At 36.6% G+C, this 27,957-nt stretch overlaps 1 protein-coding gene across 2 annotated transcripts in view; it reads right to left on the bottom strand.

The window, feature by feature from the left end:
• RALA (RAS like proto-oncogene A) overlaps positions 1–27,957 on the bottom strand; it is an 82,893-nt gene that overhangs the window by 14,030 nt on the left and 40,906 nt on the right. The window contains exons 2-3 of one of the 2 annotated variants that reach the window (XM_037507240.2): positions 6,442–6,584; positions 5,208–5,416 (exon numbers count right to left, since the gene is read on the bottom strand). In XM_037507240.2, coding sequence (XP_037363137.1) covers positions 5,208–5,416; positions 6,442–6,555 — 323 coding nt within the window. In that variant the 5' untranslated portion in view covers positions 6,556–6,584. Of the gene's footprint in view, positions 1–5,207; positions 5,417–6,441; positions 6,587–27,957 lie in introns of those variants that run through there. The other variant, XM_054692308.1, reaches the window with a different exon arrangement.

Consider the following 27,957-nt stretch of genomic DNA (forward strand, 5'->3'; position numbering starts at 1 on the left):
ATTTTGCATTTAGAAGTAAGTTATATGCTATTAAAGTATTACCAGTTTTAGAGATATCATGGCTCTGCCTTCCTAGTCATGTGAATGAAGTAAAGTACTTCTTAGTTTTAATTTCTTCATTTATAGTAAAATGGGACTAACAATAAGACCTTCCTTATATGACTGCTATGAGAATTAAATGTAAACTGATTAGAATTGTGCCTGGCACATAATACATATTCAGAAAATGTTATCTGTTTGTAATGATTATTATTAATCTACTGTAGAAATCAAGATAAAAGATAAATATCTTATTAGATTTAGGTTTACCATCTTATTTATAGATATTTGTCCTTTGAAATTATTAAGGGATATTGAAACTATAGGGAAATGATTATGTTATATTAAAAGAAAATGAGTAAAAGATATCAGAATGACAGATCAGCAAAACACATTTGATTTTGCAGGGATTTTATAGCAATATTTGTGACTGAATATAAATATTTGCCATGGCTTATTTTCAGATTAGTCTATTTTGTGCTTCTTAGACAATACCTCCTGAATATTACCACCATCCCACTGCTGGTAACATTTTATTGAGTGTTCTCAATGTGCCAGGTACAGTTTGAAGTATTTTATATACATTATCACCTTCATTCTTCACCCCAAATCTACAAAATAATATCATCATTCTACTATAGGTAAGGAAATTGAGGCACAGAGAAATTTTGTAATTGGCTTAGAGTCACAGTTAAAAATTAGGATTCGAATCTGAAAGATCTAACTTCAGAGAAAATATACAACTCCTACACTAGGAATCATGGGACTTCTCCATATAAAATATCTAAGGGAGCAAACCCTGTTTGAAGAATATTAGTTGCCCCCAATTTTTCACCATGACACCCCTACCTCTGATATGAAATGAACACCAAGGTGTCCACTGGGCATTATGGTGAGGTTTCCCAAGATATAAGACATTTTCCTTGCATGGCAAAGTTACCAGCTGGCAGAGAAAAACTTCTTTATTATATATAGTGATCAGGTCATACGTATGGGAGAATATGAGGTAAAAGATAGGTAGAAGTGCTGATCATATATACAGAAAATTTTACCTTTCTGAAAAAATGTTTTCAATGAGTTGTTTTAGTTGAGGGTTAGAGTTGATACTAATAAAGTATTGATAGTGTAGGGACCTCCCTGCTGGCACAAAGGGTTAAATCTCAGCACTACGAAGTTATTGGCAGCCACTGCAGTACTGCTGCAGTATAAGTTCAATCCTCGGCCAGGGAGCTAACCCACATGGCACAGCAGACCTCTCCTGTCTCACCCACTGCTCCCCTCAGCAGTGTATTTCAGTCAATCTGCCAATTCTGTTCCCCACTCTGTCTCTGGTGAATTCTCTTACCCCCACACCCCAGCTCTTGTGTGCATTAAAAAAAAAAATCTAAAAATAACAAAGTAATGGTAGTATAACACAACACCATAGAATAGTTTAATTATATAATTAGAAACCAATGCCCTACATGAAAAAGCTTATACATTAAAAAAAAAAAAAAAAACAAACAGTAGGGAAACAGGCTAGATTTCGAAAAGAAAGCTACATTCCATTTTAAAAACATGAGAGATGGCAGCCACATGGTGTTATCCAAGTGCCATATCTCTGCCAGTAAAGCAGAGATATTAAAAACAAGAACATGGAGCTGACCTTTTAGATTTTAACTGTTCAGTAATCACTAATGACATGACTGGGGGTAAGTCACTGCAACTTTCCTGTGCTTCAGTTTTTCATATGTGAATTTGGATAGTACTTTTCAAAAATTCACATTTAAGAAATTATTAATTGTAAGTATTATTTTACGTACCTATAAGAAAAACTGTTGCCAACTGTAACTAGATGTAACATTATTATTAGACACATCCCTGATTTTAAGAGATGATAAAATGTAAAAAATGTATGTCTTAGAATCTATGGAATATAGCACTATCTACTTTATCCATGTTAATGCTTAGACCAGTGTCTGGTACAAGGCAAGCACCATAAAAGTATTAGGTAATGTTATTGTTATTGTTTTTTATTATTATTGCATTCACCTGACTACTGATGGAGCAGCAAACATTCTAACAGGCTCAATGCTTGCAGTAAGTTCTTTGGATTCTTAGTTTTTCTAACATGAAGAGACATGGACAACACACACAGTCACCTCCATTCTTCACTGGTTTGCACTGAACTTAAAACATCCTTTGAGAAAGTAAAATGTTAATAGAGCACTATATCTGGTACCATATGTGCTAAGCTGTGTGGTACTACAGAGTACTGTGTTTCCTACCACTCACATGAAGTCTTGCAAAGAGCATGTCAACACTCAGCATTCTTGGAATTAAATTTATGTCGTATTTTGAAGAGGACTTTTGCCAATCATCTTTTTCCAGTACTGCTAACAAAAACTTTGCTCTTACTTTCTTAACCAGTTTCCTTTGTGAGCTGAATTAAGATGTTAACAACTGACTTACTACTCGGTCTCACTAACCTCCAGGAATGTGAGACTGACTCAAGTTTTTGTGACTTAGCACTTCTGGTCATGTGTATATATAGTTGTTAATTTGCTTTTTTTTTTTAAGATTTATTTATTTATGCATACAAGAACTGGGGTACAGGCCAGAGGTGTGGAAGGGTGGTGAGAGGATTCACCAGAGACAGAGTGGGGAACTGAACAGGCAGAATGACTGAACTACACTGCGGGTGAGTCAGGAGAGGTCTGTTGCGCCATGTGGGTAGCTCCTTGACTTGGGATTGAACTTGTGCTGCAGTGGCTGCGAATAGCTTCATAGGTTGCATCTTAACCCCTTGAGCCATCAGAGAGGCCCCCAATTTACTTTTTTTAACAAACATTTTCTTTATTAATTTGTTTCAGGTATGCTGAGTCAGGTGTGACAAGAAGACCAAGATTGAAATTACGGTGTGATGAATGCTATCAGAAACATGGCTATGAAAACTCAGGCCTACTAGGTGCAGAAAGGAGAGGACCACAGTCTATAGTTGGTTTAGTTAGCTACTTGACTGGTGTCAGAGTAAGGTAATGCCATGTCTACAGTCTGCATACATGTTTTGCTTTAAATAAGTTTTAGACATTACTATATAATTTTAGAATAGGAAAGTAACTTTACAAACTGGTCTAATGTCTTCATTCTGACACAAGGAAAGACAAAATGAAAAAAGGTAAGACTTCTGAGTTAACATTATATCAAATGTTTTACTAAGAATCACTGTATGTTTTATGTTAACCATTGTGCCAAATATGGGTACTATGGATACTGAGATGGGTAAGAAATGGGTCATGTTCTCAAGAGTTTTTACCTTACTAGTGAGAGAGTATGGTAAGTGATCAAATATGGGCACGGGTGGTTTGGTGGAGGAATAAAAAAGTAGAGTAAGTGTGTCAGTGGAACTGTCACAAGTAGACTGCACACACAGATGAGGAAACACTGGATTCTGTCTCGGCGATGGAAGGAGAAGGAAGGCTAAAGTGAAAAGCTGGTATTTGTTTTGTTTTTTCTCATAGGATAACTGGGGAGTAGGCCAGAGGTACAGGGAGTGAAAGGATTCACCAGAGTGGGGAGCAGAACAGGCGGGCTGACTGAAATAACTGCTGAGGGGAGCAGCGGACCATACAGGAGAGGTCTGCTGTGCCATATGTGGGTTAGCTCCTTGGCTGGGGATCAAAATCAGAGGTTCTGATATTTGTGCTATACTCTGCATGGCAGACCAGATGGAGTACTTAATCTAGCAACTCAGACCATCTTAAAAATGCCTTCCTTACTGCTGGAGAATCACCAGGACCATTTTTATTTATGGGAAGGGAAACATATTGGAAGCCAACAGAAGATTAATGAATGATGCACATATTATGCATAATAACTGCAGTTCAAGATTTTCTTTCTTGGCATTAAAAATACCTCATTCCCATGGAACATCATTTTGGCACTGGTGACTATGGTGACAAAATTTATTCCATTATCTTCAACAGGGCCTGCTATACAATAAGCACTGAAATACTTTATGAGTCAGTGAATAAACATTGAATTTTATATAACTTTTAACATCTTTTCCATGATTACAAGTTACTAGGCTCTGCCACCCTCTGCATTATCACATTAAAAACTCCTTCCTTATAGAAACCAAACTTAATTTTACAAATAAATCTATTTTAAAGGTTTCTCAAAAACATGCTCTTTTGCAAAGAGTGTTCTTTTAGAATTCTTTAAGTTCTTGAGACTTTCAAGAGTACACAAAAGGAATGCTTTGTATAAGCTTAAGTTCAGATTTTTTTCTCAACTACCTGAAATGACTTTTTTCCTGATCTTTCAGGCTCATCTATTTCATGAAGGCTTTCCAGCTTCTCTGCTCTCCTGGATCCCCTGTAATGATCACTGCCCATGTCTCCTACTTTGCCACTAACTTGCTCTTGATTCCATGCCTTATTCAGTCAGGCTGTGAGAATCTTGAAAACAGAGGACACATTACATGCTTCTCCTGTGTCCACCATACCAAAGCAGACAGTTAGCAAAGAAATAAAATACATAATTAAAGAACACTTTTGATTATGCATGTAGTATTTATAAGTCTACATAAGAACTTATTTAGATCATATTTCTCTTAGATATAGAAAGAACCCTTCTCTACTTTCACCAATACCTTCCCTGTAAACTAAATGGATCACAGATTTTGATTATGCAAATAGTTCAAAAAGATAGAAGAAATATTCTATGATATAAGCTAGTGTGCCAATCTATAGTATATTTCTATTACAAATTCAGGCTGTGAAAAGGATGGCAATGTGCCTGTCCAGCATTACACAAGAGCTAAGAAACCAGAAACCACAGAAAGATTTAAAATCTGCATCAGAGTTCCATTATGTGATACAAGGTGTCAACTATTATGGCAAAATTAGTAGTGCATTCCAAAGAGAAATATTTTAATAATGCATAAAGAGATTTTGGGTACTGAGGCTGTCATAAACTCAAGTTGCTATACAGCCAGTATTGGGACAGCTGTAAACTTTGCAAGGTATACTGAATGTCTGAGTGTAAGTACACAGTGTACAGACCCAAACTCTGAGCTAATAAATACAATTAGACACAGAGTGAAGGACTAACAAGTATGAACTTCTACTTGTTTCTGGGAAAAACTGTTATACCATAGGTTAGAGCAACATTACTCCCTGACATACCTGAAGTCAGCTGTGGCTGCAAAGGATTCCATTTCTGTAATAGAGAAGACACAGAGGAAACCCTCCCCGCTCCGGAAGTAGTTGTCTCTAATTGCAGCATAGTCCTCCTGCCCAGCTGTATCCAAGATATCGATCTGCACTTCTTCCCCATCCAGCACTACCTTCTTCCGATAGCTGTCTGCTTTGGTAGGTTCATAGTCCTCCACAAACTAGAAAACATGAGAGGCACATCCATCTTAAAACTATATTTTACAAAATTTATTTCAAAATAAAGATATACATAAAATTGCAGAGGATAATATATAAAATAGTACAGAGAGGTTCTAGTACCATTCATTCAGTTTTCCCTGATGGTAAAAACTGTATTAATTTAAAATTTCACCTTAGACATTTTGGCAGCTGCCTCATTTGTGAAAAGCAGGGGTAGAACTTTTAATTCTAGGCTGTTTGCAGGTTGAAAACTGCTCCCCCTACCCTGCCCCGGGCTTAAAATACTATACTTGGCAAAAAACATTTCACATACATTACCAAATGTATATGACTAAATATAATTTTTCATGTGAAAATTACTGAAATTATTTATGTATACATGATGTAATATGTATACCTATATTAAATTCAAGTCTTGATTAGCTACCGTATCTACCATTTCTATTGAAGTGAAACTTTACATTAAAATTCTAAAAATAAAAATCCAAAGTTAGATTGCTCAAAAATAGGCATCATTTCCAGTTTTTTTAAAGCATAAGTTTTTCAAGGAACTTGAGTTCTTGTCAAATTAAGCAATATAGGGCCTTCCTGGTGGCGTAAGGGGTTAAGATGCAGCCTATGAAGCCAGCTGTCCGGAGCCACTGCAGCACTAGTTCAATCCCTGGCCGGCCAGGGAGCTGCCCACATGGTGCAGCAGGCCTTTCCTGACCCGCCCACTGCTCCCCTCAGCAGTGTTACTTTGGTTGATCTGCCTGTTCTGTCTCTGGTGAATCTCTCAAACCCCCCCCCCCACCTCTGTCCTATACCCCAGCTCTTGTATGAATAAATAAATCTTTTTTTAAAAAAAAAAAGTTCTTCACTTAAAAAAAATTAAGCAATATATAAATGTTGGTTTTGAATGAAAAAAAGGTAAAAAATAATTAGTAGCTTTCAAGTATTAGGAATGCATTTAAAATAGCATCAACACTAATTATAGAAATACAAAAGGCCCAAACTTTCATTTCCATATAAAATCAGCACTTACCTCATCATACATGAACTGTAGTGTCAGAGCAGACTTGCCCACACCACCACTGCCCACCATGATGACTTTGTGTAAAGCCAAAGAATTCTGACCCTTGGGCTTATTTGTGGCCATCTTGTTTTCACGAAAGGGTTAAGAACAATCTAAGATGAAGGAAAGAAAAAGTAGTAGTTAGTATATTCTTTTTCAGAATTCCAGCATAGGAAAGATATATAAAGTCCTTTAGGTTCAAGATAGTAGTATTTATTAAAAATGGATCTGCCATATGATCCAGTAACTCCACCTCTATGCATCTACCCAAAAATTCAAAAACTCAAATTCAAAAGGTAACTTGCATTCCCATGTTTATTGCAGCACTATTTATAATAGCCAATAATGGAAAAAACCTAAATGCCCCCAAACAGATGAGTGGATCAAGAGGATCTGGTGCATATACAATGGAATATTACTCAGTGATCAAAAAAGATAAACTCACGCCGTTTGTGGCAATATGGATAGAGCTGGAAGGGAAAAGGCTAAGTGAAATCAGTCAGAAGGAGAAAGATAAATACTGGATGATGTCACTAATATGTGAAATACAGAAAAACAAAATGAAAGGTCATATAAAAACAAGCTTTAAAACTAACCCTTGAAAGCTGACTATAGAGCTGAAGCATCCAAAGGGCAAAGGAGGTGGGGGAGAGGTAAGAACAAAGAAGGAAGGAAGCGTGATGGACTATATGGTGGATTGGGTGAACTGTGATGCTGATTCCTGATGGGGTTATCCTACTACTACCTCTACTAAAAAAAATATAATTTATGATGAGTAAAAATTAAATTACAGAGATATATAATTAAATACATTTCAAAAAGACTACTAGTTTTCATTCTGCAGTGATTTTAAACAGACTGCAAGTGAAGTATGCTGATTTAGGGAAAGAATCACTTATTAGAGAACACCAATGGCAGCAACACATGGCAATAAAGCAAGTAGAGCGCTCAAAGGCATTTCTCTTATAGTAGTCTCTTTTCAGTGACCAAAAGTGAAAATTCCCCAAGTGAAATCACATGCCGACAATGGAGTATTCACTGTATTAGAATATAATGATACAGATTACGAAAACAGGCTAAACCTTTTCCCTAACCTTTACTGGCAATTTGAGAAATATTTCTTCTAATTACAGTATGAACAGAAGCCGGGGGAAAAAAAGACTGACAAATGAAAGGCTTACTTACTGCCAATTTGTAAAAGAAATGTCATCTCAACCACTTGGTTGTAAAGCCAAGAATCTAATACTGGAGACCCCAACTCACAAGTCATACTACTGAACACTTGTGTATTCTGGCAGTAGATGGAAAACCTAATTTAAACACTGAAACCTAGTGTGCATTCTCACTTTCCTCAGAACATGCATTTGTTCTACATTTATGTGTGCAGTATGTGTGCAGACCAGGTTCCTTTAGAAGCTTAGTTACTTGTGGTTACAATATCACAATTCTTAGAAAAAGTGGCTGTGAGGTCACAACAAACACTCAAGTCTGTGTGGATGGCCACGGAAGAAGACTTTTTGTTATTAAGGGATGGAGGTGGCTACTTATTTTGGGCAAAGATAAAGCTTTCTCATGATGCAACTTATAGGACCAGACCCCATCCTGTCTACCTCTTGATCTTGCTGGGTTTCTCCCAGCTCACTTGGTTGCATCAGACGCACACAGGTCTCTTTCAGTTCTTTATATTCTCTTCTTTGTTTCTTGATCTTTGCTATGCTAATTTCTCCATATGGCATATTCTTATTCTACCTGGCCAAGTCCTCTCAGTTTTGGGATCTCAGCTTTACCTGAACCTTTCAACCTAAATTTGGTTCTCCCCTGTCCTGTGTTCACTCATGTATTATCTGACTCTTTTCCTTTAAAACCATTATCACAAAAAATTAAGCAATATATAAATGTTTGTTTTGAATGAAAAAAAGGTAAAAAATAATTAGTAGCTGGAGTGTGTTAGTTGTTTAATACAAATCTTCTTCCATTATACACTTGAAGCAATACAAGTATATTTGGACAAGCAATGCATGTCTATTTGGTTTGCCTTAATACTTAATGTAACTAACATGGCTTGGCAAAATCAGCCATTCAGGACATGTGTTAGATGAATAAACAAGCCAATGTTGACAGTCTGACTCAGCCTTGGGGAATGCTTTAGACTGTGCTGGTGTTAAGTAGCTATTGCTACTAGATATTCAATCACAAGTCTGGACAAGAATACTATGTTGTAGGTCTGGGCCTCAAACACTGGCTGAACCAGGCACCCAAGAGCTGGGTACTGCTTTAGGCCATACCCAACAATCATGTTCACATTCCTGTGTGTGAACACAGAAAAGTTTTAAGACACGCCGCCCCCCACAGTCCCCATAATCTTGCTATTCATCTAATAACATGAACATATTAACATACTTCGAGACTGCTTTCAATCTGGAGCAAAACTGAGATTATACTACACATACTTTTTTTTTTTTTTTAAGATTGATTGATTGATTTATACAAGAACTGGGGCGAGAGAATTCACCATAGACAGAGCGGGGAGTAGAACAGGCAGAACGACCAAAAACACTGCTGAGAGGAGCAGCAGGCGAGACAGGAGAAGTCTGCCACGCCATGTGGGTTTCTCCCTGGCTGGCCAGGAATCGAATCTGTGCTGCAGAGGCTGCAGACAGCTTCACAGTGCTGTGCTCAACCTGCTGCGCCACTGGGGAGGCCCTACACATACAATTTTTGATCTTGTAATCTTATCATAAAAATTTGAGCCTAAGTACCTAGAACTGTGGAGTGCATGGTAAAGAATCCACACTCAGAGGGTAGAAATTCAATTCAGCTCAACAAACAAGAACTGAACCCCTAGATTATGAGTAACTATCACTATTCAGAAAGCGAAAAGTAATGTACTTTACATAATTAAAGATACACCAAGAGAAAGATAGCAAGTGTAAGCAAGTATCTTTTATGGGGGATATACAAGTTAGAGTGCCTAAATAAACCAGGAAACAACTTCTTTATAATGATCTTTTACTTTTTAGTGGTTCCTTGGTGGGAACTTCTTTTCCTGGATAGCCTTTTGAAAATATGGAATGTGCAGCTTACAGTTATTAGGGGATAAACTTTGGAAAAGCGTCTTTGGGAATTTCTATTTTTATCTTTTCTATTTCTAAGTCACAGACTATATTTTAAAATTTTCTGTAAGGCAAAGTATTCTGACCCAGTTGGTGTGACTGCTACATGTTTTTGCTTAAACACACACACACACACAGAGTTCTTTGAGCATTAATCAATAAAGTAATACCCTGAGCTCATCTGGCCATGAAATGATGACAGAAGAGAGGATATCATTAAGGAGCAAAGCCCCTCCAGAAGTGGACCACATGAAGTTTAAAATAACACAAACTATGACTTACAGTCTGATTGCTAGAAGTTGCCAAAATGAGTCTTAAAGGCATAAAATAAAGGTGTCAGTAGGGCAGGTTTCTTTTGGAGGTTCCAGGAAAGAATTTGTGCCCTTGCCTTTTCTACTTCTAGAGATTGGCTTTCCTTGGTCTCTTGGCCACTTCATTACCATCTGTTTCTGTGCTCATTCTCCCTCCCTCTTGTAAGGACACTGTCATTAGCTTAAAGGTTCACCTGGATAATTCAAATTTCCCATCTCAAGGTCCTTAATCTTGCACCTGCAAAATCCCTTTTGCCATAAAAGGTAACATTCACAGATTCAGTGATTAGGACATGGGTATCTTGTTGGGCCATTATTTGCTCTAACACATGCAGGAAATCCGTCACGGCACTTCAGACCATAAATCTCTAAAGTCTAAGTTCCCTGTTTAAAATGTTAAGAGACCAGTCTGGCTCTCCAATAAAGAACACTCTACCGAGTAAGGAATAAAATACCCCCTGCTCCTCCAAAACAAAAAAATCCAATGATGTTTACATTCCCAGAGTTTATTATCTTTTAGTCTAACAAAAATATTAGCTGGTGAAGTTCTTAATAAAAATATTAGTAACAAGATTCCTTGTTACTAAATTTTAAATCAAAGTGCTTCCCTCCCTTTCAATTTAAATAGTGTACAGAGACTGCTCAAGTAGTTACGCTAACCTTCAAGGTTCCTTAGAAACTTAGAACTTCCAAGGGAAGTTCATATAACTTCCAAACCTAGGAAGTTAGTATCAAATGAACAACTTTAGAAGAGCTAAAATATAACTGACCAAGAAAAAAGATACACAATTCTATTTTGGAAGGGATTTAGACTATTTAGGTTTATTACCAGGCCAGATAACATCACTACTTAATGTGAGAGAGAATAGAGAATACCTCCAAATATTTTCAGAGAGCAGCCTAACATTGATACAAAACCTTAACCAACAGAGATGAAAAGACTGACCTATTCTATGAATATGGTATAAAAACTCTAAATAAAAAATGTTACTAGATAGAATCCAACATATTAAAAAAATAAACTAAAATGACCAGTTGAGATTCAATAAGAGATGCATGAATGACTTTATATTGTAAGTAGTAAATATAATTCCTCATCTTACTTGATGAGAAAAATCATGAGATTATCTCTACAGGATCTGGAATGATATTTGATAAAATTCAAAGTCCACTGCTTATGAAAATTCTTAATAAAGAAGAAATTTATTGACATATACTTAATACATAGTTTACTGTGTATCTTAATACCAAAACCATTAATAATCATTACTCTTAACGACGAAAGCATTCCCGTTCATTTCAGGAATAAGAGAAGAATATCCACTACCTTGTTTTCAAAGTATTATCTGAGACACTGAAAAGAAATAAGAAGGCAGGTAATCACTGTTAACTGATAATATGACTTCATACTTAGGCCCAAGGAATCAAATGAAAAATTACTAGAAACAAAAGATTTCAAAAGTAAATGGTTATATATGTGTATGTATAAATATGTTTAAAAAAATTCAAGTAACCAGTTAGAATATACAAAAACATACATAAGAACAAAAGCTAACACAAACTGTGTAAGATATATGAAAACAATTTAAAAATGATATATAGGTAACACAAAGAGTGACTCATAGATAGATCTTGTCCTTGGAATATGAAAATATATAGTGGTAAAAGCACAAAATCCTTACAATAAAAAGACTTAATTTTTAACATGTAAAGATTTCCTCACAATAGAAGAAATAAAGTTGAGTCAAAAGACAAAGAATCTGATTTAGGAGACATATGACCTATCTCCTAGAGTTTTATTTATTTATTCTTAAATTTGTGAATTTCTGATGTAGAAAACTGGCTTTATTTTAGAAAAAGGCAGGTTAATTTAAATACAATAAAATCACCTTAACAAATTTTGATAAATGAATATAGCCATATAAGCACCGCCACATTTCAGATACGGAACATATCCACAACCCCCAAAAGTTTCCTATAAGCCCTTTTGAATCAATCTTCTCCAATTATCCCATCCCACTGCAGCCACTGATTTGATTTCAGTTCCTAATGCTTTACTTTTTCCAGATAAATGGATCATCTGTACATTCTTTCTGTGCTTGCATTTTTTTGAGACATATCCATATTGTTACATATATCAGTAGCAAATGCATCCTTTTTTTTACTGTTACATAGTACTCCATTGTCTGTAAGTGGTACAATTTGCTTATCCAGTCACTTTTATTTGGGTTGTTTCCATTTAAGAAACTTTATGAATAAAGATGCTACAAACAATTGTGTACAATTCTTTGTGCATGTATCTTCATTTCTCTTGGGTAAATTCCTAAGAGTGGGATTGCTAAATTGTATGGTTTAAGTATGTGTTTAAATATTTTCCAAAGTGACTATACCTTTTTGTATTTCCACTAATAATTTATGAGATTTCCAATTGTTCCATGTCCTGGTATGGTCACAGTCTTTTAATTTTAGGCAGTGTAGTGGTATTTCATTATGTTTGTCATTTTCCCAGTGAATAATTTTATGTTGAGTAACTTTTCATATCCATATGTCTTTGGTGTTTGATTCCTTTGCCCGTTTTTAAAAAATAGTTTTTTTGTTGTTGTTTAGTGAGTTGTAAGAGTTCTTTATATATTCCGGAATCAAATTCTTTACCTCTTAGTCTGTGGCTTATCTTTTTGTTTTCTTAGAATTTTTCCTGAAGCCCAGGAACTTTTAAGTTTGAAGTCCATTTATCATCTTTTCTTTATGTATTTTATCCGTTTGGATTCCAATAAATCGGACAAATTTTAAGTGACAAAGAAACTACTATATTTTGATATTTTGAGTATAAACAAAACTTTATTATTAGGTCATTAATTATTAAGGAAAGAAGATGGAAGTCCACGTGAAACATAACATTAATAGTGATTGATAACCTAAACTCTTAGGAGATCTTCCTCCATTTTAAAGTATATAATCAAATTCTATAAAAGTAACATTCAGTCAGGAAGTCCCCAAGGCAAAGTTTTACTTTTGAAATGTAAAAACAGAAATGTTTTCCAATTACCCAAATGGCAATGAATAAGAAAAACAAAATTAGAACAAAGACTGAACTAAGGAAAATAATATTCTGTTTAAAGGTACAGTAGTTGAAAACTGCTTCAATGTTGCTTAATATTTTGTCTTTTCTGCACAGTAAAATTTCTTTATATGACTTGTTAGGCATGTTGTTAGCCTTAAACCACTGTAGTAAAAATTAAAGTTCAGCTTAATAAAATTAAGTTGTAAAATTAAAGTTCAGATGAATAAAATAACATACACATTTAAATACACATAGTAAATATAGATAATGTAATTTGTGCATCATTTTAGAAGACCCTACCTTTATATGAGGCATATATTCAGCTCCCAATCAGTGCAAGATTGTAACTGGCAGCACAAACTCACCATAGTTAAAACCAACAAAAATCTTATAAAATACAGAATAGTGATGGCTAAATTGAGACCTGAAAGACAAAGCATCAGCAGAGGACTAGGTGAACCTGGGTGTGATGGTGAGAGATGAAGTTAAAAGGGTCAGAAACGTTATATGTCAGGAATTTAGATTTTTTTATCCTCAGAGCAAGGGAGAACTACCAGTTGTTTTTTAAATGAGCGACTACAAATCAAAAAGCAGAGAAACAATTGGAAGGCGATATGCAATGATGACTTGGACTAGAGGGCAGGTGTGGGGGTGCCCTAAGAGATATTAAAGGAAAAGAATCAATCAATCAAATTTGGGGAAAAGAGTAGATGTGACAGGTGAAGGAAAGGAAAATTTCAAACCAAACTGCCCAAGATTTTGACTTGCTTGGATATGAGTAAGAAAAAAAAAGAGAAACAAATATCTTTTAGGGGATTAGGGGATGGTGTTGAGAAGAGTAAAGTGGCAGGAAATTATGGAAATCAAGACTGATCTTACCCCAGCCCCAGGGGTAAGTTAGCACCCTCTTTGTATAGGAGTTTCTCTGATCTTTTTATTTACTTTTACATTCCTTTCTATTTCTGTTTCCTATGCCCATTTTTTAGTCCACATACAGGTAATGTGCTTTGCATTGGGAGGGAGAAACAGGTGAGTACATAGACAAGCAAGTCAAGACTCCTGATTTTAAGGGTCTTATGATCAAGTATAGCGATGTGGACAGAGGGGGTTATTAAACTGTAATATCTAAGTTCATTCTAGATACTTTAGTCACACGCTCTTCCATGTAGTTTTGTTGTCTTTAGTTGCAACTTTAGATGGACAGCTAATATATTATCCAACAGATGTAGAGATGTGTCCTAAGACATTATAGCTATTTAGAATTATTCAATATTATAATGGATGACAAAATATTTTGACATTTAAAATACTTTCTGTGAGACAGAGTCTAAGAAATGGAAATGAACTGAATGGAATATCTGAGGTTTTATCAGGATATTCAAAAGAGATGCATAAATGTATACTGCATTACTATTAGCAATGGGTATTCTTTTTTTAATCTGCTAATTATAAACTGGGAAAAAGATTTGTTATTTCCAATTACATCTTTGATTATATGAAAAAGATGAACATTTCTTCCATGTATTTATGAATTGTTAATTTATATCTATTACTAATCTGGCAATAGTAACTCGTATTCATTTTGTATGATTTCAGGCTAGGTTTCTATCTTGCTTTCCCAGTCCCATCACAACAAGTTTTCTCTGTTCTTGGGTAGATCTGTTTCCTACAAAAGATCAGGAGCAGTAACAGACTTGATGTTCACTGGCATTTTAATGGATGTGCTTTACTTTTGGCCTCACAGGCAAGGAGTAGGTTGATAGGCTGGATTCTTCTCCAAATACAAACCAAGAAGAGTTTTCCCTGGGTCACTAACTCCTTAGAACTCCTAGTCTTCTTTAAGTTGAGAGTTCAAAGAAATAATTCTGAAAGCAGATTCCCAAAATAAGCATGGGAACCAGTGTTGTTACCATCTTTGTAGAGGTTGGGTGTGTGGGTAGGATACTCAGTTAGCTACTCAGTATGTCTTCCTTTAATTAATTTCATGTTCAATCATCTCTTTTCCCTCTTCCTACTGACTCTAGCTTAAAGTTTCTTGAAAAAGTCTCTTAAGGATAAAGAATAGACTATTTGAAAGGAGAAAGCATACATTGTACAAAAAGAATGATGTAAAATATATATATAAAATTAAATAAAATTATTTAAAAAAAAATTCACTACTGTAGCCTTCCCTCAAGGGAATGCTGAACCAGAGCTTCCTAGACCCTGATTCTTATATCAAAAGCCATCTGGTTTCTGTCTCCTGGAACCTGCTTTGCTGATGGTCACTCCATCTGTTTCCATTCTGTGCTGTTATGGATTTACAAACTTACGTCTTAAAATTTTTTTTCCTCTGTCATTCCACAGAGAGCTGAGGACTCAGAGGAAATAAACACATGGATTTAGTCTATTGGCTTTCACTGTAAACAAGATAAAATCCTGAACTGACTTGATTGGGAATCCCAAAATATTTCAAATTTAGAAACAATGAAAATCTCAAATAAGGACATTTAATTAAAATTTGTCTGAGTTTTAGAAGTTATTTATATTACCTGATTTAACAGATCAGTTTCCTGATATAGGTGACCAAAAATTTGTAAGTAAAGAGAAAAAAATTAAGATTAGGCAACATCTAGCATAAAAGGGAATGGAGGGCCTCCCTGGTGGTGCGGGTGGTTGAGCTCAGCGCTGTGAAGCTGACTACAGCCTCTGCAGTGTCTGTTCAATCCCCGCCAGCCACAGAGATACCCACATGGCAGGGCAGACCTCTCCTGTCTCACCCGCTGCTCCCCTCAGCAGTGTATTTCAGTCTGTCTGACTGTTCTGTTCCCCACTCTGTCTCTGGTGAATCCTCTCACCCTCCTGCACATCTGACTTGAACCCCGGTTCTTGTATGAAAATAAATAAATTCTTAAAAAAAAAAAAATAAGGAAATGGAAGTCAGACAATGGTGGGAGAGAGAAGAGTGGCAGCAGTCTACATTGTTACAGGGCAGGGTTGAAATGAGTTCTTAAAAATGTTTCCTTCATAGCATTGGGACAGGTTAGCTAAAACTAAAAAAATTTATGGGGACACACTGTTTGGACATGATCCTGCAAATTAAATACTGAAACTGTTTTTACAAACCAAGAATTTAAAGCTAAAGATTAACTTTATAGCAATAAAGAAAAATTTCCTCTGTGCCAACCTTCCTACAGCTCTCTTCAAGACCACCTATTGAGTTTCTACTTCATGAAACTCATGGAATTATGATTGAGGAGACAATTCTTTTTAAGGAATACAGGGAGTCACTCAAAAAAACAGAAAGAAATTATCAACTAGCAGCCTTTGAAATTCATATTTGTTATGCAAGGTACCAGGAATCCATCCTGTTGGTTAACTTCTTGGTATGTAGTATAAGATGCTTATTATATAAGTTATGACAAAGCAAACAGAGAGGAAATACCACTTTCAAATTAAAAACTTCCCCTGACAATGAATATAAATGGCATATTATTTGTAGTGATGTGAATATTATCAAATTCTCTATTTCAAATCTCTTTACTGGAGCTTATTTCCTAAGACTATCTTGAATACTGTTGAGTGCTCCTAATTTTGTCATTAGTATTGATTTACCACCCCCCTCCCTACTACTCCCCACCATGCATGGGACTTATGCTCCTCCTCCCCAACATTTCATGACAATAAGGTAAAACTTGCTCATGACAGGCAACTTGGAGAGTAAAGAGGGGAAAGTCACCTGTGTGGTCCTACCACGCAATGTTAATATTTTTGAATTTTTATCTTCTCCTAGGACTAACTTATAAAAAACATTAAACCAATCATATGGTTCAAGAAACTGGGAAAAAAATTCCAAGAATAAAAGGAAATTGGAAAATCACAATACTTGGAGATAGGACAATAACATGGGAGGAAAATACATAAAGTTTTCATTTACTGAGTGTTTATGTCAGAAACTTTCAACACTTGATTATCTCAAGAAACTCTCAAAAGGGGCCTCCCTGGTGGCGCAAGGGGTTAAGCACCGCACTATGAAGCAATCCACAGCCTCTGCAGCACGAGTTCGATCCCCGGCCGGCCAGGGAGAAACCCACATGGTGAAGCAGACCTCTCCTGTCTCACCCACTGCTCCCCACAGCAATGTATTTCAGTCAGTCTATCTGTTCCATTCCCCACTCTGTCTCTGGTGAATCCTCCTCTCCCCCTCCATCCCTGACCACCCCCCCCATCTCTGGCCTGTGCCCCAGCTCTTATATGCAAAAATAAATAAATCTTTAAAAAAAAGAAACTCTCAAAAGACTTTGTAACTATTATAATTCACATTTTGCAGGTGACTAAGTGAACCTGACAGAGCTTTAAAAAGGTGCCCCAAATTATATAGTTGGTGTGGGACCAGGTTTTTAAAAAATCCAGATACTAAATATTTACTATCTAAATTGCTGCTATGAAAGAAGCTGGTAAAGAATTTCCTTTCTACAAGGCTTGAGGCCCCAGCAGTTTTAAAGGCAATTTCTTTTAAACATAAAAAAGAATTCTCCTGGGTAGCACAGAAAAGCTACCCAAATAATTTTATTTGAATAGTATGTCAGTGCTACCAAAATAGTAGTAATCATATCCCCCAAAAGTCATACTACAATTTCATTTATGAACACAGAAATTTCATAAAATACAAACAGCAGAATTTTATCTCTTCATAATAGTCCATTACAGTTAAGTGTTTTATCACAGAAATTTAATAGCTTACTATGAATATATATTGCTATATCACATAATATAATGACATGAATAGGCCCAATGAAAAAGCCATATAATCAACAGAAAAGAAAAATGCATTCAAAAAATTCAATTATTTTTTCTTCATAAAAATTTTTCTGAGTTAAACACCACAGGCTGCCCACAGCTGGTGTATACACATAAATCTAACGAGATGCTTCAACAATTCTGAGTCACTTTTGTAGGAGCCATACCAATCTATGTATTTTTTTTCTTTTTTTTTTCCCAGTCGATGTATTTTTAAAGAAGTATATATCCCTTCATTTTTAAGAACACTAAATTAGAACATGATAGTAGGGGGAGGAAAAAGTTCAGAATTCTCTTTCTGGGGGTTTAATGTTCTCATTTAATCAATAAACTAGAAAAAAATTGTCCATAATTTTGAACTTATCTAGAATCCACTTACCCAGGATTTCAAAATGCTGGCTAATAATGGGAGTACAACACACAAATTATCATCAGTGAAGATAGCTATTGTTCAAAGAAATTCCCTCGACTTTTCTCTTGACTACATTAAAATTATGAATCATGTATATAAGCTGAGTTGTGAGTCAGGATTAGATAAACTGAACTGTGGGGCCTGCTTGCTTATTATTTGTTATTCTCTTTTTCAGGAAAAGGCAAAAGTGATTTGAAAAGTACAAATCCCTAAATTTATGTGAAAGATAATATGAAGTTACAAGGGAAAAAGTCAGCAATTCACTGAAAATCATGAAAACATCTTGTGAGACCAAGATTTTTCTCCCTAAGATAGAATACTGATAAATCTTAATGTGAGATTTGATCATATCATCAAAGTTGAAAATGACAGTAATTTGTGGAGTCATGAAACTAAAGTCTCAGTTCATAGACAGATAACTGACTACAGAAAAAAATACAAATCTCTATAAGAGAAATTCTACAGTGAAAGAAAAATAGCCTAAAGGGAAGATTTTCTCACAGGTGTTTTTATTCATTTATTTTTAAATATTTATTTATTTATTTATACAAGCACTGGGTACAGTCAGAAGCATGGGAGGGTGAGAGAATTCACCAGAGCCAGAGCAGGGAACAGAACAGACAGACTGATGAAATACACTGCTGAGGGGAGTAGCGGGTGCGGCAGGAGAGGTTTGCATGCCATGTGGGACCATCGCCAGCAGCTGGGATGGAACCAGCGCTGCAGCAGCTGCGGGCAGCTTCGCAGCCCAGGGCTCAAGCGCTGTGCCACCTGGAAGGCCCCTCACAGGTGTTTTTTTTTCCCCCCTAAGATTTATTTATTTATTTATATAAGCACTGGGTACAGTCAGAAGCACGGTAGGGTGAGAGAATTCACCAGAGCCAAAGCGGTAACAGAACTGGCAGACTGATGAAATACACTGCTGAGGGGAGCAGCAGGCGGCAGGAGAGGTCTGTTGTGCTGTGTGGAACCCTCCACGGTGGCTGGGGATCAAACAGGTGCTGCAGAGGCTGCGTGCAGCTTTGCAGCCCAGCGCTCAACTGCTGCACCACTAGGGGAGGCCCCCCTCACGGGTGTTTTTAAACAAAGTATAAATTAGAATTTTCTGGGGAGATTTTTAAAAATGCAATTACCAAGATACATGCACTATGATCCTGACTCACTGGTCTAGGATGGGGAGAGTGTGTATATACATACACATATATCTAATAAAAAGGGCCTTGATAATTCTAATTTGTATCCTGGTTAATAACCATCATTTCTGTATAGCTATTAGCTGAACCATGTGAAACTGCCAACATGAGTTTGTTTTATTTTTAACATACTAAAACAGCAATTTCACATGATTCATCTAATAGAAAGGGTCCAAGGATTAAAAACAGCTAACACTGACTGCATTACTTTGTTCTAGGCACTAAATTCTTTATATCTGTTGCTGAAAGTTTGAGAACATAATGCAAGAGGTGGGTAAAGATACAGTCCCTGTATGGAGAGGTAAGGAGGACAGAGAGGCAGTTGAGAAAGGAGAGTTGAGTGAGGGATGATGCCACAAGGGCAAATTATATTCCAGGTAAAAACCACTGGGGTTAGAGACTAATGCAGGCAGGAGAAGAGGCAAGCATGTTATTTTTTAAAATTTATCTATTTATTATTGAGGTAACATTGGCCAACAATACTACATAACATTTAGAGGAACAGGTTCACACTTTGTCAGGTGATTATCCCCACCCCATTCCTGTCATCAAAGCATAAACCATTTGGTCCCTTCCGCACACTATCACACTCCCTCTTAGTAGCCTCAAATCTGCAGCCACAATTCTAGGATATGTTTTGGTTTAGTTAGTTCTATATACAAGTGAAATCATCCTGTATTTGTCTTTCTCCTGATTCACTTCATTCAATATAATCCCCTCCAGCTCCACCCATGTGTCACAAATGGCAAGATTCAGTATTTTTTTTAATAGTTAAACAGTATTCCATCTTGTGTATGTACTGTAACTTCTTAATCCACTTGTCTGTTTTTGAGCACTTAGGCTGCTTCCATAACTTGGCTATTCAAAATAGTTCTGCAAATGAACTTCATTGAAAAGCATGTATCCCTCTGAATTAGTATATTTGCATTCTTTGGATAAATACCCCAAGGATGGAATTACTAGATCACACAACATTTCTTCTAATATTTTGAGGAACCTTATATTATTTTCTATAAGGGCTGGACCAATCTACATGCGTTTTGAGGGTTGTGTTTTCTCCACACCCTCTCCAACACTTCTTGTTTCTGGTTTTTATGATATGAGTCATTCATACGGAAGTGAGGTGATATCTCATTGTAGTTTTGATTTGCAGTTCCCTGATAAGTGATACTGGAACATTTTTTTAATGTGCCTGTTAGCCATATGTATATATTCTTTGGAGAAGTGTATATTTAGCACTGCTGCCCATTTTTTGATCGGGTTCTTAATTTTTGTTAAGTTATATGAATTCTTTGCAGACCTTAGATATCAGCCCCTTGTCAGATTTATGATGTGCAAATACTTTCTCCCATTCAAAAGGATGTATTTTCATTTAAATGACAGTTTATTTTGCTATGCAGAAGATTTTTTTTTTTTTTTTTTTTTTTGGGAAAATTGATTTTATGAGACTAATGGTGATTTCATACAAAACAAATACAAATTAATCTCATTTCTGATTGTTTATAATACTAACAAGATTTCAGAATTGTTTTTAATTTCTTTTTTTTTTTTTTTTTATAAATTTTATTGTTATATTCCCCATACAATTGCCGCCCCCCATTCTGACCCCAATCCCTCCCCTCCCGCCCCCGCCCCCCTAAAAGTGTCTCTGGTTCATAGTTTTTTGTTGATTTTGATTTTCACTTTCTTATAGTTTTTCATTTTCCTGGTCCATTATTTAAGTTTTCTAGATTCCTGCTATGAGTGAGACCATCCGGTATTTTTCTTTTTCTTTTTGGCTTATTTCGCTGAGCATGATCCCTTCCAGCGCCATCCATGTTGCAGCAAATTGCATGTGTTTATCTTTTTTGAATGCTGAGTAATATTCCATGGTATATATGTACCACATCTTCTTGATCCAGTCATCTATTTTTGGGCATTTGGGTTGTTTCCAAAGCTTAGCTATTGTAAACAGTGCTGCTATAAACATAGGGGTGCAGGTGTTCTTTGGAATTGATGTTTCTGTGTCCTTTGGGTAAATACCTAGGAGTGGAATTGCTGGGTCATATGGAAGCTCTATGTTTAGTAGGTCCAGAAATCTCCACACAGCTTTCCACAGTGGTTGGACCAGTTTGCACTCCCACCAACAGTGCAGAAGAGTTCCTTTTTCTCCACACCCTCGCCAACATTTGTTGTTGCTAGTTTTTTTAATATGTGCCATTCTCACTGGTGTAAGATGGTATCTCATGGTAGTTTTGATTTGCATTTCCCTGATGACAAGTGATGTTGAACATTTTTTCATATGCCTGTTGGCCATTTGCATTTCCTCTTCAGAGAAGTTTCTTTTAAGCTCTTCGCTATGCAGAAGATTTTTAGTTTAATGTAGTCCTATTTGCTTATTTTTGCTTTTATTTTCCTTGCTGATGAAGTCAAGTCCCCAAAGACATTACTGAAGTCAGTGTTTTGCCTATGTTTTCTTCTATATGTTTAATAGTTTCCAACCTTAGGTCAAAGATTTTAATCCATTTTGAGTTAATTTTTGTGTATGGTGTGAGAGTGGTCTAGTTTCATTTTTCTGCATGTGGCCATCTATTTTTCCCAACACTATTTGCCGAACATGTACCATTTTCCTTTCTCCATTGTATACTTCTGGCTCCTTTGTCAGAGATTAACTATCAATTAAAATGTGCATTTATTTCTGGACTCTCAACTTCATTCTACCGATCTGTATGTCTGTTTTTATTCTAGTATCAAACTTTTTATTAATATGGCCTAATATAACATTAATTTAAAACAAGTCCCATGTTTAGCAACTGTCTATGTGATGAAGGGATCTCCTCAATCATTTTCAAAATGTCTAACAGCAAAAGTATTTTACAATGTGTGTCATAATACTTAAGTGAGGAAAACAGAGGAGTGGGAGAGTGAGTATATACCCTATCTTTAAAGTGCTTATAGGGTAGAGTCATGGCCCAGAAATGGTAAGGAACAGAATGTAGGTCCATGCACAAGCAAACCTCCACTCTGTCCAAATTGTAACACTAAAAGTCAATCATACATTTAAAATTAAAACACAAGCACAGTTGGGGCATCTCACTATCATTTTAAGGTTTACAAGATCACAACAAATATGGAGGACAATACGACCATCACAGAGATAACACTTAGAAGGTCCAGGCAGGCCCTACATAGAGTGAGATTTTCGTGGGGACAAGAAATCATCCAATACAATATTCTTTAGTTGACTTGTCTGTTTCCTCCAATTTTACATGGATATGATTTTAACAAGCTAGTTTCATTTTTACCTAAATGCCTCATCACAAGATTTTTTTAAGTAAATATAATGCAACTGAAGAATCACAGAAAGAAATCTTTATCCAATCTTCTAGTTTTTCATGAGGAAATAAGAGCTTAAGAATAAGTCACTTGTGGGCCTCCCTGGTGGCGCAGTGGTTGAGTGCCGTGCTGCGAAGCTGTCCGCAGCCTCTGCAGTGCCGGTTCGATGCCCCGCCAGCAAGGGAGAACCCCACATGGCTCAGCAGACCTCTTCTGCCTCGCCTGCTGCTCCCCTCAGCAGTGTCTTTGGTCTGTCTGCCTGTTCTGCTCCCTGCTCTGGCTTTGGTGAATTCTCTCACCTTCCCACGCTTCTGACCTGTACCCCAGTTCTTGTATAAAATAAATAAATAAATCTTTAAAAAAAAAAAAAAAAGAATAAGTCACTTGTAAGACATAACACAGGAAAAGTTGTAGAGTTAGAATCAGAACTGACAATGATGGCATGATCTAGTAGATTCTATGTATTTCTGCCAGAATAGTTAGATTAGATGTGAAATAACTGGGTACTTGCAAAAGACTTTTGAAGCACATATCCCTCATTCTTTGCTCTACCTCAAAATCCACGGCTTAGTTCAAGGGATAGGCTGAATGAACATCTTTGTTTTACTTAGTACTTCTGGACTTCTACCTTTACAATTTTATCCCACTGAATGAAGAACTGACTTTAATATACAAGACTGAGTTTAATCTCCTGAGGGCCTGGCCTCAATATGATCTAGTAGTTTTCTAAACTAGGTGTTCAAAAACATGATCTTGGTTACCAGTGATAGGTGTTGCATGAAAACAAGCAGACTTACAATAGACTGTAAATAGTTAAGTCTCATGAACTTAAGAAATAGAAGAAAATTCAGGTAGTTCTGAAGTTTTGGATCACTAACTGTAATTCAGTTCACAGGATAAATATAAAGAATGGGAACAAATATATCAGAAAAGGGGTTCTGACCCCGCTGCCTTTTTATGTAAGCATGACCCATGATAATAATTGAAATTAGTTTGAGATGGCTTACTTAAAATTCTTTAAAGACTGCACATTACTCTTAAATTAATCTAAATTCCTTAAAACTGCTTCCCTTCATTATCTCCCTTGCCCATTTCCTTTTTCACTCCTCTCCCCTTAAAACTTTATATATGTGATCATTCTCCTAATGGTATATATGTGTATAATTTGGGGAAGTTTGGATTAAATAACAAATGGATTTGTAGGTGCCTCAATCACTGATTCACAGAACCTGTAAGGACTGGCCTGACATGGCTTGAATAAAGAAACAGAAGGTGTACTAGAAATGAGTTTACAGTGAACACATTTTCTGAATGCTATGTTAAAAAAATAGGAATGTTTAAAAAAAATAGGAATAATAAACTGAGCTAATAGTATAAATAAAAGATAAAGGAATGGGAAAAGAAATGCCTTGGCTATCAAAGGTTTATCTGTGCTATTCTATATAATTTTAGAATTTTATTGGTAACAGCCTTGGGGAGGTATGACATAATAAACCACATGTATTAAAGAGTTTGTGTCATTAATCTCTTCCCTCAGTCCCCTGACAATATATTGACATGTTTTCTATAACTTATACCAGTTTGCATTTTCTATAATCACACAATATATACGCTATCTAACTTCTTTAGCAAAGCATAATTTTGAGATGCACTGCTGTTGTTACTGGTACCAATAGTTTATTTCTTTTTAATCCCTTTTAATTTAATGCACACTATTCCATTGTATGGATATACGACAATCCATTTACCCAGTCATCTGTTAACGTCATGTGGGCCTGTTTAAGGCTTTGACACCTATTTATAAAGGTGCAAAAAGACAATATAGTAAAGAAAGGAGAGTGCTTTCTAACAAGAGTACTGGAAGAGTTAGAAATATAAATACCAAAAAAAACCTTAGATCTACATAAGTTGTGCCATATACAAAAATTAATTCAAAACTGATCATCCCTAAATGTAAAATCTAAAACTACAAAACTCTTAAAAGCATAGGGTTAGGCATGTGACCCTGGATTAGCAATGATTTTTTTGGACATAATACCAAAAGCAAACATAAAAAAAAAATTGATAAACTGACCTTTATCAAAATTTAAATCTTCTCTTTAAAAAGCAGTTAAGAAAACAAAATTATAGAAATGCCCTGGTGGAGAAGCTTATAAAGTCAACAGAGAATCTGAAATAGTTAAGACTGTCTTAGCAACACAGACAAGTGCCTTGCTGTGGGCGATGCTTAAGGTGTTTGCTGATATCCTACACAATTAATTGCCATCTGAAAATGTGCCTAATGCATTTGACAACTATGCAGTCATAGTTACAACTGATGAGAGCCATGTATCCTTGGAACAAAATGATTATGATTGTTAAGCTAACCACAAATAGATATATTTCCAGTCTGTGTTCTCTGTCTTCATTCAAACATGTGAAAGGAAAGTGGGTACCTGAGATAATTCACCAAAGTGTAAAGACTACTTTCTTGCTTGTTGGGACCCAAACAACAGTAGAGATAATCCCTCTACTACTAAGCAGCTTGCCAGGAACAAACAAAAGCCTATCCCTTCAGAGACTATTGAAAGCAGTCAAGTACGTGGAGTGCTCTCACAGAGAAGCTTAGAGTGTATTTGACAAAGCTTTCAGAACCCAAGGAGAGCTGGAGGTGTGTGTTGCTCTGAGTGTCTCTCTAGAGCCCTTTCTGCATGGCAGGTGTCATAGCATCATGCTAAAATAAATGCTCAAATCCAGTTGAAGATTAAAAATTAAACTTTTTAAAGATTTATTTGTATTTATTTAAGCAAACAAGAACTGGGTGTAGGCCAGAGGTGTGGGTTGTGTGCGTGAGAAGATTCACCAGAGACAGAATAGGGAGCAGAAAAGGAGGATCTACTGAAATACACTACTGAGGGGAGCAGCAGGTGAGATAGAAGAGGTCTGCTGCACCATGTGGGTTAGCTCCCTGGCTGAGGATTCAACTCATATCGCAGTGGCTGGCGATGGTTTGACAGTGCTGAGACTTAACCCCTTGCAGCAAATGCCCGGCACCTACCCACAAGCTCTCAGGTGAGATGAGGCCCATGCTCAGTATGAGTCACCATGTATGTGACTATGACTTTCAAGGACAATTGGTTTGCCATTTGTTAATTCTTGGAATTTAATTTGTCATAGCTGCTTCCAAATTCTGACGGAAAGAAACAGTGAGATAATGTCCGGAGCCGTCCGGAGTTATGTGCCGTGTTGCGTATGTGAGCCATGAGTTCGCTTTACCGTTTCGCCTTCGGAGAACCACAGGTTTTTCCTGTAAAGCACATGAGACTGGGAGGTACGGGGGGAGGAGCTACGAGGGTATAATAGGAGAACGCGGGAGAGAGAGGAGGAAGAAGAAAAGAGATTTAAGAGGAGAACCACGAGAGAGGAGAGTGCTGCGAGAGGAGCAGAGAGAAGGCCAGGGAAGTAAGAAAGTCAGGAAAAAGAAAGATATGTAAAAGTAGGAAAAGGATAAAGGAAAAATAAAGAAGCAAACGCTAGCGTCAAGTTGTCAAGCCCCTCATTTCAATCCTCAACCCTTCTCTTCCCGTGCCTCCGAATCCCGCGGGTCGGGACAAGATAATATTTGGTACTTTAAGCTGCTAAAATTGGGGTAAATTGTAAACAGCAATATCTGACTATGTAATTAGTTTACAGCTTTAAGACTAGAACACACCTTTGGAAAATAAAGCACTTAGGGTATATAACTCATTTTACTCTAAAGGTTCTGATTAAAAGTGCCAACCAGAAAAGGTATTTGAATAATTTTATCAAAACATTTAGTTCCCTAGAACCCTTCTCCTAGTCATATTTCATCCCACCTTCTCTTTTAGTTATTGTAAATTTAGTTCCAGAAAACTCTTTCTGTAAAGAGCAAAATAGAAAATATTTTAGGTTTCTCTGTAGCAACTACTCAACTCTACAACAGTAGTATGAAAGCATACATAGAAACATCTTAATAAATGGGTGTGGCTGTGTTATAAAAAAAACTTTATTTCAAAATCAGAACGTAGGCTGTTTTTGATTCCAGAGCTGTGGTTTGCCAACCCCTGCTATAAATGAAACTAATCAAGACCCTAACAAGATCCAAAGCTTCCACTCATGCAGATATCCCATTGCATTTAGCTAACTTAACAGACAATGCTCCAGATATCCCGAACCCCTCACCACACATCAATTTGTTCCTCTCTACTGAATGCCAGCACTTGTTATTTCTATCTTAAAGAACAAAACAAACACTCTCAAATTGGCTTTCATTTCTTGTATCAAATTGTGTTTCGTTTCTCCTTTCCTAAGTTTGCTCCTAACAGGCTTTTGTTATGGTTATCAATGAATCTTCACACTGCTAAATTCAATCATTTCTTTCTTCTTTGGCGGGGGGGGGGGGGGGGGGGGGGGGGGGTGAGTAAAAGAACTGGGGTATAGGCCAGAGGCACAGGGTGTGAGAGGACTTACCAGACACAGAATAGGGCACAGAAGAGGCAGATTTTACTGAAATACACTGCTAAGAGGAGCAGCTGGTGAGACAAGAGAGGTCTGCTGTGCCATATGTGGGTTAGCTCCCTGGCAGGGGATGGAACTAAGGCCATAGTGGTGATAGTGATGAGACTTAACCCTTCGCCCAGCAGAGAGGCCCCAATTATCATTTCTTAATACTCATTATACTTTACTTAGCTGTAGCAGCTGACCCAGAAGATCACTGGTCTTTTCTTAACTTTGATTTCCAAAGTTTTCCTCAAATCTCTAAGGCTGCGCCTTTTCCATTTCTCTTATTCTAAATGTTAGTAGATCTCAGGGGCCAGCTTCAATCTCTTTTTGTTTTTGTTTTTTTCATTCCCTTCATGAACATAGTATACACCCACATTTATATCTCCAGATTTTTTATCTTCCGTGAGCATCAACTGACATTCAACTACCTACTCCACATCTTCAACTGGTTGTCTAATAGGTATTCCAAAGCTAATTGCACAAAACTCAATTCCTAATGTCACATGCCACAACCTGCCTTTCCCTCACCTTTCCCTTTATCATACCAGAAAATGGCAAACTCATTTAATTTCCCAGGCCAAAAACTCCTGGAGGCATTCTTGACTCCTCTTTCAAAGCCCACCCCTAATCTACTGGCAAATGTGGAGCTCTAGCCACAGAGTATATTCACTCTTGAGAAGACTTTCCATGTTATTCAAAATGAAGGCTTTACAATGACCTAAGTCCTAGATTAACTCGCCATTCTTTGTACTGAAAGATAAACACATGGCTCACTTTCACATATCCCGTAGGACTCCTC

This window comes from Talpa occidentalis, unplaced genomic scaffold, assembly GCF_014898055.3.
Source record: "Talpa occidentalis isolate TD23 unplaced genomic scaffold, MPIMG_talOcc4v2.1, whole genome shotgun sequence".
Lineage (NCBI taxonomy): Eukaryota > Metazoa > Chordata > Mammalia > Eulipotyphla > Talpidae > Talpa > Talpa occidentalis.